Source organism: Bos grunniens, chromosome 16 (genome assembly GCF_055505025.1).
Source record: "Bos grunniens cultivar Pamir isolate PY7600 chromosome 16, Bosgru_T2T1.0, whole genome shotgun sequence".
Taxonomy (NCBI): domain Eukaryota; kingdom Metazoa; phylum Chordata; class Mammalia; order Artiodactyla; family Bovidae; genus Bos; species Bos grunniens.
Window position 1 is genome coordinate 11,848,887 of NC_141180.1, and position 13,667 is coordinate 11,862,553.

Below are 13,667 nucleotides of genomic sequence, written 5' to 3' on the forward strand. Positions count from 1 at the left end.
CTTTGTTCTTTTGCTCAGCCGCAGAAATGCCATTTGACAAATTTCAGTGGCTTTATGAGATCAAACACAGCCATTCATCCCCGGTTCCCTCCCCCACCAAAGGAATGCATTCTGCCCTTTGAAAGCGCTAGTGGAACCCAGCGGAAAGTGTACAACCTGCCATGGCTCCCCACTGCCTGCTCAATCAGGTCACCACCTGGGCCTGGCATTCAGACCGTGCTTCAGGGCGACCCAGACGTCCCTTCAGACCTCTTCTCCCAAGTTTGTAACCTCAGGCCAACTATTCCCAACACAAACCGCTTTCACATGTCACCCCGACGTCTTTGAGGTCCATCACACCTACCATTCCCTGGACAAGGCTTCCATGTTCGGCCGGGAGGGACAGAAGCCTTTCCCACTCTGGAGCTACATCTTCGGCCCTGTGTGTCTCTCCCATAGTCCTTACCAGAATCTGCCTACTGTCCTCCTTACATTTTGTTATTGCGGCTGTTTAGTCACTCATTCGTGTCAGCTCTTTGCAACTCCATGGACTGCAGCCCGCCGGGCTCCTCCATCCATGGGGTTTCCCAGGCAAGAATACTGGAGCAGGTTGCCATTTCCTTCTCCAGGCGATCTTTCCAACTCAGGGATTGACCTCATATCTCCTGATAGGCAGGTGGCTTCTTTACCACTGTGTCACCTGGGAAGCCCTGTCTTTCTCACACAGTTGTCTGGATACTCATCTTACCCTTTATCCTTGTCTCCCTCCTACTAGAAATGACAGAGACTTAAGTTCAGAAAGCTGCAAGCCTCCACATCACCGCCATGGCCCATCTCAGGGCTCTAAATGATACCTGCTTACAAACTCTCTGCATACAGTAGGTGACCAATAAGTGTCGAGTGAGCTGAACCAAATACACGACATGTCAGTTTCATATTGCCAAATGAGATTGTTTTGTTTTTGTTTTAGGTTTTTTAAAAAATTGTATTGGTGTATAGTTGATTTACAATGTTGTGTTAGTTTCAGCTGTACAGCAAAGCGAATCAGTTATACATGCACATATTGGTTGGTGGTTTAGTCACTAAGTCCTGTCCGATGCTTTGCGACCCCGTGGACTGTGGCCTACCAGGCTCCTCCATCCATGGGATCTTCCAGGCAAGAGTACTGGAGTGGGTTGCCATTTCCTTCTCCAGGGGATCTTCTCCACCCAGAGATCAAACCTTGGTCCCCTGAGTTGCATATATATACATATATCCACTCATTTTTACTTTCTTTTCCCACATAGGCCATTACAGAGTACTGAGTAGAGTCTGAACTACACAAAGCTGCTGAATGATCACTGATACCCTCTGCCTGTCCCCTGTCTGCTCACATTTCCAACAGCGCAGAGTATTCATGCCTAGAAGGCACACACTTCAGCATCCTGTGCCTGCCTGAGACAGAAAAATATTCTGATGATGATGATAATATGAATGACGACGACAGTGACGGCTGAACAAACACTTACTGAGAATTTACTGTGTGCCAAGTTAAGTACTTCACACCATGCATTCTCTCCTTTTATCCTCACAATCAGATCAGGCTTGTCATCCTCATTTTTACATGAGAAAATGGAGACTTTGGCTAAATAATGTGCCCAAGTTTGTTCAGCCAGTAAATGGCACAGCCAGGGTACAGGCACAGAACACTTAACCCCTATACTCTAAACCGCCTGACCACAGGCCACAGTGCATCCAGAATACAACAGGGGTGGGGGGTGGAGTGGAAGAAGGATACGTGCTGTGCTGTGCCTAGTTGCTCAGTTGTGTCTGACTCTTTGCCATCTCATGGACTGTAGCCCATCAGGCTTCTCTGTCCATGGGATTTTCCTGACAAAATTACTGGAGTGGGTTGCCATGCCCTCCCTCCAGGGGATCTTTCCAACCCAGGGATTGAACCCAGATCTCCCACACTGCAAGTGGATTCTTTACCCTCTGAGCCATCAGGGATACCCAAGAATACTAGAGTGGGTAGCCTATCCCTTCTCCAGGGGATCTTCCTGACCCAGGAATCGAACCAGGCTCTCCTGCATTGCAGGCACATTCTTTACCAGCTGAGCTACCAGGGAAGCCCTAAAAGACACATGACTGATGACAAAAGCCAAGGAATATTTACGATTAAGACATACAAGCTGACATCAGCTTCTGCCACTTCATCCTCAACAGTGCCCAACAGGACTTTCTGGAATGATGGAAATGTTCCATATCCAAGCCTTCCAGACAGTAGCCACGAGCCACAGGTGGCTATTGAGCATTTTTTAAAAATGTATCTTATGCAACCTAGGAACTAAATTTAAAATTTTATTTAAGGTTAATTCATTTCAATCTGACTGTAAATAGGCCCCATCACTAGTAGCTACTATCCCAAAAGGGGAAGTTTTAGATCCAAGAGCAATACCACCAATATCTGTCTGTCCATAATGAAACTGAATGAGGTCTGGGCTATTTTAATATCCAATTTGCTTAGAGCCTAGTGGAGACAGGTTTTATTCTGAAAAAGATATGATATGTACAAAATAACTCCTTTACTGCTTCACTTAAACCTGTCAAAGCATTTTACCATCCACAAATGCACACATCTCATGCTGGAAATCCACTTTGAATATTCTCCCAGTCTCTGCCTAAAGGCTATGTGGCAGAGACCTTTAACGAGAGAAAGGTAAAGGAAAAGGAAAGAAATTGTAGAAAACTATCAAGTTCATCACCTTCATTTGACACAAGTATGCACACTCTCTGAGGTATGAGCTTCATTTTTCCTTCCACCACGCACACAGGAAAATAGCTTGACTTTTGAGGTGAACTTCTGAGATGTCAGAGACATGGACACCAAGTCCCATGCAGAACTCTGCTAAGTAATCCACAAATCTCTCTGAACAGAGGTTGATTTAATCAGTGGAATTAATAAGGCGCCAAAAACAGCAGGCCCAGCGGATAATACTGCTCTTATCTTGGAATAAGACTAAAGACAGAGCTACTCATAAAAAGTTAGAGATTTTGCAGTATTTCCCTAACTTAGAAGAATAAGGTTAAGGTTCAGATGAATTTAGAGGAAAGGCAACGCTTGTACACTGCAGGCGGGAGTGTAAACTTCTGTAGCCACTGCAGGGAACAGTGTGGAGGTTCCTCAAGAAATGAAAAATGAAACCACCACATGCCCCAGCCATTCCACTCCTGGGTACATATTTGGAAAAACAAAAACACGAATTCTAAAAGACACGTGCACCTGCAAGTCCACAGCAGCAACGTTTCCAGCTGACGAACTGCGTGCTCTGCTCAGCCGCTTGGCCGTGTTCAGCTCTGCTGCGGACTCACCACGGCTCCTCCATCCATGGGAGTCTCCAGCCAAGAACACTGGAGTGGCTTTGCCGTGCCCTCCTCCAGGGGATCTTCCCAACCCAGGGATCGAACCCAGGTCTCCCACTTTGCAGGTGGATTCTTTAGTGCCTGAGCCACCAGGGAAGAAGCCCCTGACAAACTACAGAAACACCCTAGACGCCCATCAGCAGATGAATGGATAGAGAAGATGCGGCAGGTGCACGCAGGTGCACGCGTGCACACGCGCGCGTGCACACACACACATACACACGCCCATCAGCAGACGAATGGATAGAGAAGATGCGGCAGGTGCATGCAGGCGTGCGCGTGCACACACACACACGTCCATCAGCAGATGAATGGATAGAGAAGATGCGGCAAGTGCACACACGCACACACACACACATCCATCAGCAGATGAATGGATAGAGAAGATGCGGCAGGTGCACGCAGGTGTGCACGTGCACACGCACGCACACACGTCCATCAGCAGACGAATGGATAGAGAAGATGCGGCAGGTGCATGCAGGCGTGCGCGTGCACACACACACACACACACACGTCCATCAGCAGATGAATGGATAGAGAAGATGCGGCAAGTGCACACACGCACACACACACACACCCATCAGCAGATGAATGGATAAAGAAGATGCGGCAGGTGCACGCAGGTGTGCACGTGCACACGCACGCACACACACACACACACACGTCCATCAGCAGACGAATGGATAGAGAAGATGCGGCAAGCGCACACAGGCGTGCACGTGCACACGCACGCACACACACACACACACACGTCCATCAGCAGACGAATGGATAGAGAAGATGCGGCAAGCGCACGCAGGCGTGCACGTGCACACGCACGCACACACACACACACACACACACGTCCATCAGCAGATGAATGGATAGAGAAGATGCAGCAGGTGCACGCAGGCGCACGACACACACACACACACAATGAAACAAGTAACGCAGCCATAAAAAGAACAAAATTTTGCCACGTGCAGCAACATTTTGGAGAGTGTTATACTAAGTGAAACATTTCAGACAGAGAAAGACAAATACTGTATGATATCACTTTTATATGGAATCTAAAAAAATATGACAAAGTACTGAATATAACAAAAAGAAGCAGACTCACAGACACAGAGAACAAACCAGCGGTGACCAGTTGAGGGAGGGAAGAGGAACAACATGGGGGTGGAGGAGTGGGAGGCACAGATTAGTGGACAAAAGAGAGGCTCAAGAATGTATTGAACAATATGGGGAACACAGCCAAGATTTTGTAATAATTGTAAACTGAAACTAACCTTTAAGAATTCTATAAAAATTAAAAAAAACGTTTTTAACTTGGGACTAATTTAGATTCCTCTCATGCACTGACACAGATAATTTCTAGCCTCTCAAAACTTAACACCTTTGTCTCCAGACACTCAACTCTCTCTCAGAGGCCACAGTAGGTGAGATGCCGAGCTCTGCCCATTGCACTCCCAACATACCTCGTGTTGCTTTTTTTGTTTCTATCCTATAGTGTAGTGGTGATAGTCCCTCAGTCGTGTCCAGCCTTTTGCAACCCCGTGGACTGTACCAGGCTCCTCTGTCCATGGGATTCTCCAGGCAAGAACACTGGAGTAGGTAGCCATTCCCTTCTCCAGGGGATCTTCCCCGTCCTGGGAATTGAACCCGGGCCTCCCGCATTGCAGGCAGATTCTTTACCATCTGAGCTACACGGACCAACACCTAATTCCTATGTCATGCCAAGAACTCTCATCCGACATCCTCCTGCAAACAGTCTCATTGCTCTAATCCAGCAGTTCTCAAAGTGTGGGGTCTGTGAACCCCTGGATGGAGCCCACACATGTGAACCCCTCAGATGTTTCCAGCTTCTCTGCCGCCGCTCCCCTGAGTGGCCATCAGGATGGCCAGCTGACTCCTATCCAGTCACGCCTGCCACCTCATCCCTGCTCCTCCTCCCTCTGTCTAGAGCATCCCTTGCTCCCCCTGACCACCACCTGCCACAATGCTGCTCATCTTTTAACATGCAGTTCACACACCATTAGTCCCTCAAGCCCAAAACACAGGTAACCTCTCTCTACATAAAATCCTGATCACATTTTATCACACTTGGATTTGCATTCAGATTTTGCAAACCCAGGTCAGTGCTTGGAACACACAGACACACAGTGGTGAGTGATCATGATTTATAAAATCAGAGCTGAGCATTGCAGTGGGCATGGCTTTTCCCTAAGATGGCTTTTCAAATATTTTAACTTTCCTGACGAAAGCTCTTCTCAATTACTCCAAAGCTACCAAAACTTTCCCAAGAATAAAAACCTAGCCTCATCCCTAATTTAACCCAAGAATGGACATTTTACTTCATAGACTCATTCAATAAACCCACGTGAGCACAAAATTATGTACCAGGCAACCATGGACAAGACAGAGAAGCTCCCTGTTTAAGCACCACAGAGAAGACATTTCAGCTGACAATAAAAATGAAGGAAAGAAGGAACACCTTTAGATCCTGAAAGACCTCTAAAGTATGTATATAAAAGGGGATTTAGCAGGAAGTGCTGGATGGTTGGAGTGTATCCTACAGGCGCTCAAGGACAAGGAGGCAGTATTTGAATCAAGATCTGAACAAGCAGTCACAGGAAGACCCGGGGCTGAGCATTCCAGACAGAGGACGGACAGGACAAAGGCTCTGGAGTGGGACCAAGCTGAGAGGCTTAGAAGGAAAGACAGGGACGTTCCTGGGGCTCCAGTGGCTAAGACTTTGAGCTCCCAATGCAGGGGGCCCGGGTTCGATTCCTGGTCAGGAAACTAGACACCACATGCCACAAGAGTTCACATTCTGCAGCTAAGACCTGGTGCAGCCAAATAAATATACAAATATTTAAAAAAAAAAAAAAGGAAGAGAGTGTTCAGTACTCAAGGCTAGTGTATGAGGCAGGGAAGGCTTCTGAGGAGGTAAGAAGAGGCATCTTTACTTTTCTCAGGGTCTTAGAAAACTTATCTCCATAAATGCAGGGACATTCTTCCAGGGAATACATGTGTAAATTCTTCTGAGATCTTGGAAGGAAAGAATTAAGTATCAAAAGAAGATAGAACATGAATTAAGAAAAAGGAAGATACACTTACCATAGGAAATAGTACATATTCTCTGAGGAAATCTTGAGAATCAAACTGATTATAATCTCCAAAATCAGCTGAAAAGAAAAGGGGGGAGGGTAGTCTTTATTATATGACATTAAAGATGGGATAAAATAGGGTAAACTTATTACTATATTTACTCTTCTCACCTCATCCTATTTCTGCACTATTATTAAATACAAACAACGCCAAGATGGGTTTGCTATTACTACCACTTTTACATAGCAATAATGTAAATATCAGCATGCAACCACTGCAACATAATTCTCTAGCAAGAATAGCGACATTTGAAAGTGATTCCTAATCTATTTTAAGAATTTAAAACAAACCTATATTTATCTTTTATGAAATATGTGCCAACACAGATCTTAAGACTATCTGCCAAGGGGACTTTTTAACACAAGGTTAATTTTGAGAACTGAAGAGCCAAACCCATCTGCATCTCTTCATATATTTGCAGCTGGAAATTCCCACTGTAAATCACCCTTGGCAAGCAGCGCTGCAAATTTTTACACCTCCTAAACAACTCCATGTGTTACAAGATGCCCCGAATTCTGTTTTGTCCTGTTTTTATCTCACAATTGTAAGTCTGAACACACATAAAATGAATACAGAGAACCTCTATCATAAATCAATAAATGTCTTGCATCTTATCCTACTTGCTCTCAACAACAATAAAAAAAATCAAAACAGTATGATATTTAAATTTCATGTTAAATGTTCACTATCAGGTAGAAATGGATCCAGACATCTTTAAGGTAACAAAAATAAGCAGATCCACACAGAAGGCCAGGGTGAAGACGTTACCAAGAAGGCAGGGTTTCACCTACAAATATGCGTAAATTCCTACAAGTAATTACAAGGTGAGGCATTTGGAAATACCAAAGACCAAGAGCACTGCCTATTTCCAAGGTCAGTCATCTGTTATCATACTTTGTCACAGCTTATCTCTCTGTTGATGTGACTTTCTAACTCCCAATGAAGGTTCTCAGAAAAAATATTCTACAAATATTATAGCTAGAGGATTTCATCAGATTGAATAGCAAACTTCAAGGATCCAAGTAAAAGGATCCTAGAGTAAGTTCACCAACTTCCTTTAGCCTGAAAGCGATCACTGAGGTCCTCCAATATCCAGGATGCTTGTAATGAGCCCAGTGATTGAAGAGTGAGAGGGGAAAAAAGAGAGTTAAAAAAAAGAAGAAGAAAAGGAAGCACTTAAAGGAGAAAGACCCAATTGGAAGATGAGGGACCCACCAGATCTTTCCTTTCATCTCCCCATTAAGGGTATCTTCTCCACTGTTTGATTTTTCAATTATAACCACTGATGGTCCTCATATACAGTCTGGGCATTGCTCCTTCCTTTTCCAGTCTTTAGGTGAACAGATGAGATACAACGTATTTTGCAGACTTCCAATCCACAGGGAGAAGCTAACTACTAAGTATCATATGGCCAACTAAAACTGCTAACCCATTAACATCCCAGGAATGAAAGTTATCAGGGAAAGGCTGCCACTTCAGGCATTTAAAGTCCAAGTTTAACTTCAGTGCAGAGTTTGGGATGAGAAGTTCAGTTCACAGTTTCTAAAACAACAATCCACACAGCAAGGACTCTGCAGCTGGCAGGCCTACATTTGGATGGTATCTGATTTTAAGCAAAGTAGCTACTGCAAGGGAAACATGTTTCTTTTTAAAAAGAAACTTGTCTTTTTATCTTCTTGTTTTTAACATGACTAAAGACAATGAAGCTACCAGTCAATAAAGAACAGTGTATAAATATATGTAAAAGATTACACAGTGTGCTACACAAATAGGTGTAAAAATTTACAGATTAAAAAGAAAAAAACAGCTGTCTGATTGATCTAGATCAGTGTAAGTACGGTAGGTTGACGGATAAATTGACTCTGACACACATTAGCTATCTCACATTACTACACTGCAGTTTAGATTTCTCTCTTTACCTGTCAGAATAAAGTACACTATAATGTCTTAGGCTCTCACACTTGAAACTGATGTGAAAGTCACAGAGTCGTAACATCAAGCCACAAAATATGACCACATTGGGCAGTGGAAAAATTCTAAGAAAATGGTCTACAAACCCTGCAATGGAGCTTTAATTAGAGGCAGGATGAAAACTGCTATTTCTTCAAATAAAACTAAAATTATACAAGCTTGAGCAATTTGCAAACAGCTTTGAGGAATCCACCATCCTGCCACCAAAAGTCACTACCTCTGCACTTTTAATGTAAGATAGCTCAAAATGCAAAAAGAGCTACAAAGGGATCATTTAAGTAAATTTAGCTTTTCCCTCTGAGAGGCTAGTGGTGCCAGCATTTAAGATCAGATGGACTGTCAAACACGGGTCCCCACTCTTACCTTGCACAGCTAAGCCCGCCAGCCGAATCACCTGTTCCAGCGAACACCGCAACCGCCCTTCAAGCACGTCTTTTTTGACTTGCAGGTAATACTGATATCTATTCATGGAAACAGAAGGAGAAATAACCTTAAAAACACATACTTGGAATATATTCCCACGCCATGAATGCCTCTAGATATGACGCCTTGTGTACACAGCAGGATACACAGGTGATGTCGATAAAGGTCAGGTCTATAAAAGATGGAAAGTGACCTCTGCCTGTGTTTGTCTTTGTTTGATGTGGCAGGTGCCATGTCCCCTTCGCTCTGAGTTCGAAAGTGCTCTCATCACATCATTTCACGGCAGGCTGGCAGGATGAGCTACTGATAAGGACCAGCTCTTCATAACAAGAGACTGAGGACAGGAGCACTCTTGCACACCTGGACACCCACAACACACAGCTGCCAAAGCCATGCAACAGTGTGCATTCCTGAAAAAAATTATGGAAACACACTGTTTTTTTAAATCCCAAGGTTACAGAGGGTAGAAGACAAACAGGCAAATCATTTAGAATTCTGCTAACGGACAGTATAAAGCTTTTCAGTCAGGCTCACCCTCCACATCTGCGACTCACAAAAATCTAATCGAATGTGACACTGAGCCTTCCAACCCAAAGTACATCCTCAAAGCAGCAAAGTGCAGACAGACAGAATGTGCCCATATACAACATCAACCTCAGACCAGACCACTGTTCTCAGAAGCTAACAGAGTGCTGTTGTTTTCTTGCCAATAAAATCATAATTAGAATTACCTAAGCGTTTAGAAATCTCCTTACCCCAAACCTTTACATCCCAGGACTCCACTTCCTTTGAATATACTCTTAAAACAAGCTACCTCTAGAACAGTCACACTTTTTAGGCATTAATTCTTGGCAAATGCTAACAACTTCTTCGCTCCTGATAACCACAACTCTGTAATGTCTTCAAAACTTCAGCATGTCAATCAAGGGAACTTAGGAGTGACCCAAAGCCCCGCTGTCTTGGAGAGAGGCAATCAGCCCTGAGAGCAAATTATTGCTGTCTCTGCCTTGATATCATGGACATCATTACATGCCAGTAGTACTGTTAATCATGCAGTCATGCCTGACTCTTTGTAACTCCATGCACTGTAGCCCACCAGTTCCTCGGTCCATGGGGTTCTCCAGGCAAGAATACTGGAGTGGGTAGCCATTCCTTTCTCCAGGGGATCTTCCCAACCCAGGGATCAAACTCAGGTCTCCTGCACTGGCAGGCGGATTCTTTACTGTCTGAGCCACTAGGGAAGCCATCATGTCAACCTAGCACCTATTTGAGAAGAAGAATCCAGTTCTCTCTATCGAACAGTTCTCTACTTCTTTCCTCTTGAGTCTACAGGACAGGGTAAAGACAGCCATGGCAGCCTCTGGTGGGAAAGTGCGTGTGAGTTGCTCAGTCATGTCTGACTCTTTGCAACACCATGGATTGGGGCCCACCAGGCTTCTCTGCCCACGGGATTTTCCAGGCAAGCATACAGGAGTCGGTTGCCGTTCCCTTCTCCAGGGGATCTTCTTGACCCAGGGATCGAACCCAGGTCTCCCACACTGTAGGCAGACTCTTCACTATCTGAGTCACTAGGGAAGTCTCTGGTGGGAAAACCTTTAATTAAAATTAGAAAGACCAACACTGAGTTATCTAAAGATTTTTTCTAGTCAAACTTAATATATATTAGAAAAGCCACCTATTTTTCCTACCATCATTTTATCTTTCACCTAAAATATTCATAATCATTTTACAAGGTCCATTATGAGAAGGCGATGGCACCCCACTCCAGTACTCTTGCCTGGAAAATCCCATGGACGGAGGAGCCTGGTAGGCTGCAGTCCATGGGGTTGCGAAGAGTCGGACACGACTGAGTGAGTTCACTTTCACTTTTCACTTTCATGCACTGGAGAAGGAAATGGCAACCCACTCCAGTGTTCTTGCCTGGAGAATCCCAGGGACGGGGGAGCCTGGTGGGCTGCCATCTATGGGGTCGCACAGAGTCGGACACGACTGAAGCGACTTAGCAGCAGAAGCATATATTATATATATAATTTATTCTTACTTTTTCTTGGTTAAAAATTGTTTTATTCTCTTAGCAAATTTCAATAAAATTATATAAAGTTATACAGTGTAGCAGGGCTTCCCAGGTGACACGGTGGTAATGAATCTGACTGCCAGTGCAGAAGATACAGGAGATGTGGGTTTGAATTCTGAGTCAGGAAGATCCCCTGGAGGAGTAAAAGGTGACCACTCCAGTATTCTTGCCAGGAGAATCCCATGGACAGAGGAGCCTGGCAGGCTACAGTCTGTGGGGTCGCAGAGTTGGACACGACTGAGCACACATACAGTGCAGTGTTATCAGCCACAGCCACGCTATACATTAGTTCCTCAGCTCTTATTCATCTTCTGTCTAAATGTTTGTACCCTTTTACCAACCTTCCCCTATTGTCCCTACCTCTCAGGGGGTCCACTAGTGAGTCAGTAATTTGACTTCCTGTCAAAATCAGCTGACTAAATCAACTAAGGCTGTACATCGAGGCTGCATATTGTCACTCTGCTTCTTATGTGCAGAGTACATCATGAGAAACGCTGGGCTGGATGAAGCACAAGCTGGAATCAAGATTGCCAGGAGAAATATCAATAACCTCAGATACGCAGATGACACCACCCTTATGGCAGAAAGAGAAGAACTAAAGAGCCTCTTGATGAAAGTGAAAGAAGAGAATGAAAAAGTTGACTTAAAACTCAACATTGAGAAAACTAAGATCATGGTTTCTGGTCCCATCACTTCATGGCAAATAGATGGAGAAACAGTGAAAACAGTGACAGACTTTATTTTGGGGGGCTCCATTTTCACTGCAGATGGTGACTGCAGCCATGAAATTAAAAGATGCTTGCTCCTTGGAAGAAGAGTTATGATCAACCTAGACAGCATATTAAAAAGCAGAGACATTAGTTTGCCAGCAAAGGTCCATCTAGTCAAAGCTATGGTTTTTCCAGTGGTCATGTATGGATGTGAGAATTGGACTATGAAGAAAGCTTAGCGCCGAAGAATTGATGCTTTTGAACTGTGGTGTTGGAGAAGACTCTAGAGAGTCCCTTGGACTGCAAGGAGATCCAACCAGTCCATCCTAAAGGAAATCAGTCCTGAATATTCACTGGAAGAACTGATGCTGAAGCTGAAACTCCCAATACTTTGGCCACCTGATGAGAAGAACTGACTCACTGGAAAAGACCCTGATGCTGGGAAAGACTGAAGGCTGGAGGAGAAGGGGACGACAGAGGAAAAGATGGTTGGATGGCATCACTGACTCAATGGACATGAGTTTGAGTAAACTCCAGGAGTTGGTGATGGACAGGGAGGCCTGGCGTGCTGCAGTTCATGGGGTCACAAAGAGTCAGACACGAATGAGTGACTGAACTGAACTCAATTAATGTACATAACAAGTATCTTTGCTGATTTTCAGAGACAAGTCCCTGGTATATGTAGAAAAACTCTTTGTGTCCACTCACTACTCTGAGTTCAGAGGACACAGCCTTGCCCTCACCTACTCATTGTATTCTTAGCTGGTTAAAGGCATCGTGGAGTCAAAATCTCAACAAATAGGAACAGAGGTTACATCTAAAAACTTGTGATTGAAAGTCTTTTCCTGGTAATCAAGTGGCAGTCTGCTGCTTCTGAGTGTGCACAATTTGGAGCAAATACTAGATAGGACGCTTTTAAAAAGCCTGTAAAGTTGAAGCTACCGCCCTCACGTGTGTGTGTGTGTGTGTGTGTGTGCACGCGTGCGTGTGCATGTGCGTGTGTGTGTGTGTTTCTTTGTTGACGGAGTTTCTGGAAATAACATACGATGGTGGGAAAAGGGGAAGCCATTACCCACCTGCTTACTCTTCATAGGAGAGAATCGGAGTAAATGAAAATATTTTGAAGCAATAACTGTACACGAATTAAAAAAGAAACAGCATGAGAGCAGATCAAAGTACTGAAGACCTAAGAAACCTGACTCACTGCAGAGTTAAAATATGTTACACGTTACCTTCTAGCTTCCATTTTTCCTCCCTGTTCACTCAGGTCAAGTCCCCAAGCTCAGGCATATTTTTCAGACGTTTCACCCAAGGAGAGTTACCATCACAGAAGGGTAGTCTCATACATTCCTGGGATCCACACGCCTGCTGTTTGCCTGCATGTCTCCTGTTCCAAGGGGAGGGACGGCCAGCCTGCACATGGCAAGTGCCAAGGGTCACAGGTTCCATGGTTTCATTCAAGAGCCCCAACAAAAATGCTTTACACTGGCAGCTTTGCTTCAAGGAGCATGCACCCTCATTAAGTATCAATACAAGCAAAGCTCAGGGCTTTACAGCCCTTACTTAAATTACAGAGTCATGCCTAAAACCATAATCTACTGATGTACACTATTAGTTCATCTCCTGGAAGAAAGCTAGGAGAGAAACACAGGCATCAGGAGTTTTCTTCTCATGCAAAGCTACAGTCCATGTTTTCTCTGGTGTCCTCCACCCTTCCTTCAAGGTTTCTCCTCAGTATCTCTCTGCCTCGCTGTTTCCCTGTCCCCAGACTGGTTCTTGATTTTTCTCTGGCACCTCTCTTGTGCTTCTGGGCAAGTTCTCCAGGAAACAGTAAAAGGTCTACTCATTCATGTAAGGTAACTTCTCCTTCAAAAGACTTAAGGAATTGCTTGGGAGATTTTCACTGAAGATCTTTTATGCTTAGAAACTGGTGGGTCTTCCCTGGTGGCTCAGATGGT

At 44.5% G+C, this 13,667-nt stretch overlaps 1 protein-coding gene across 3 annotated transcripts in view; it reads right to left on the reverse strand.

Annotated features, from left to right (window-relative positions):
- Positions 1–13,667, reverse strand: part of PTPN14 (protein tyrosine phosphatase non-receptor type 14) — a 196,434-nt gene that overhangs the window by 51,854 nt on the left and 130,913 nt on the right. For all 3 annotated transcript variants that reach the window (XM_086342379.1, XM_086342381.1, XM_086342380.1), the window contains 2 exons: positions 8,866–8,963; positions 6,481–6,548 (listed from right to left, as the gene is read on the reverse strand). In XM_086342379.1, coding sequence (XP_086198505.1) covers positions 6,481–6,548; positions 8,866–8,963 — 166 coding nt within the window. The remainder of the gene's footprint in view (positions 1–6,480; positions 6,549–8,865; positions 8,964–13,667) is intronic.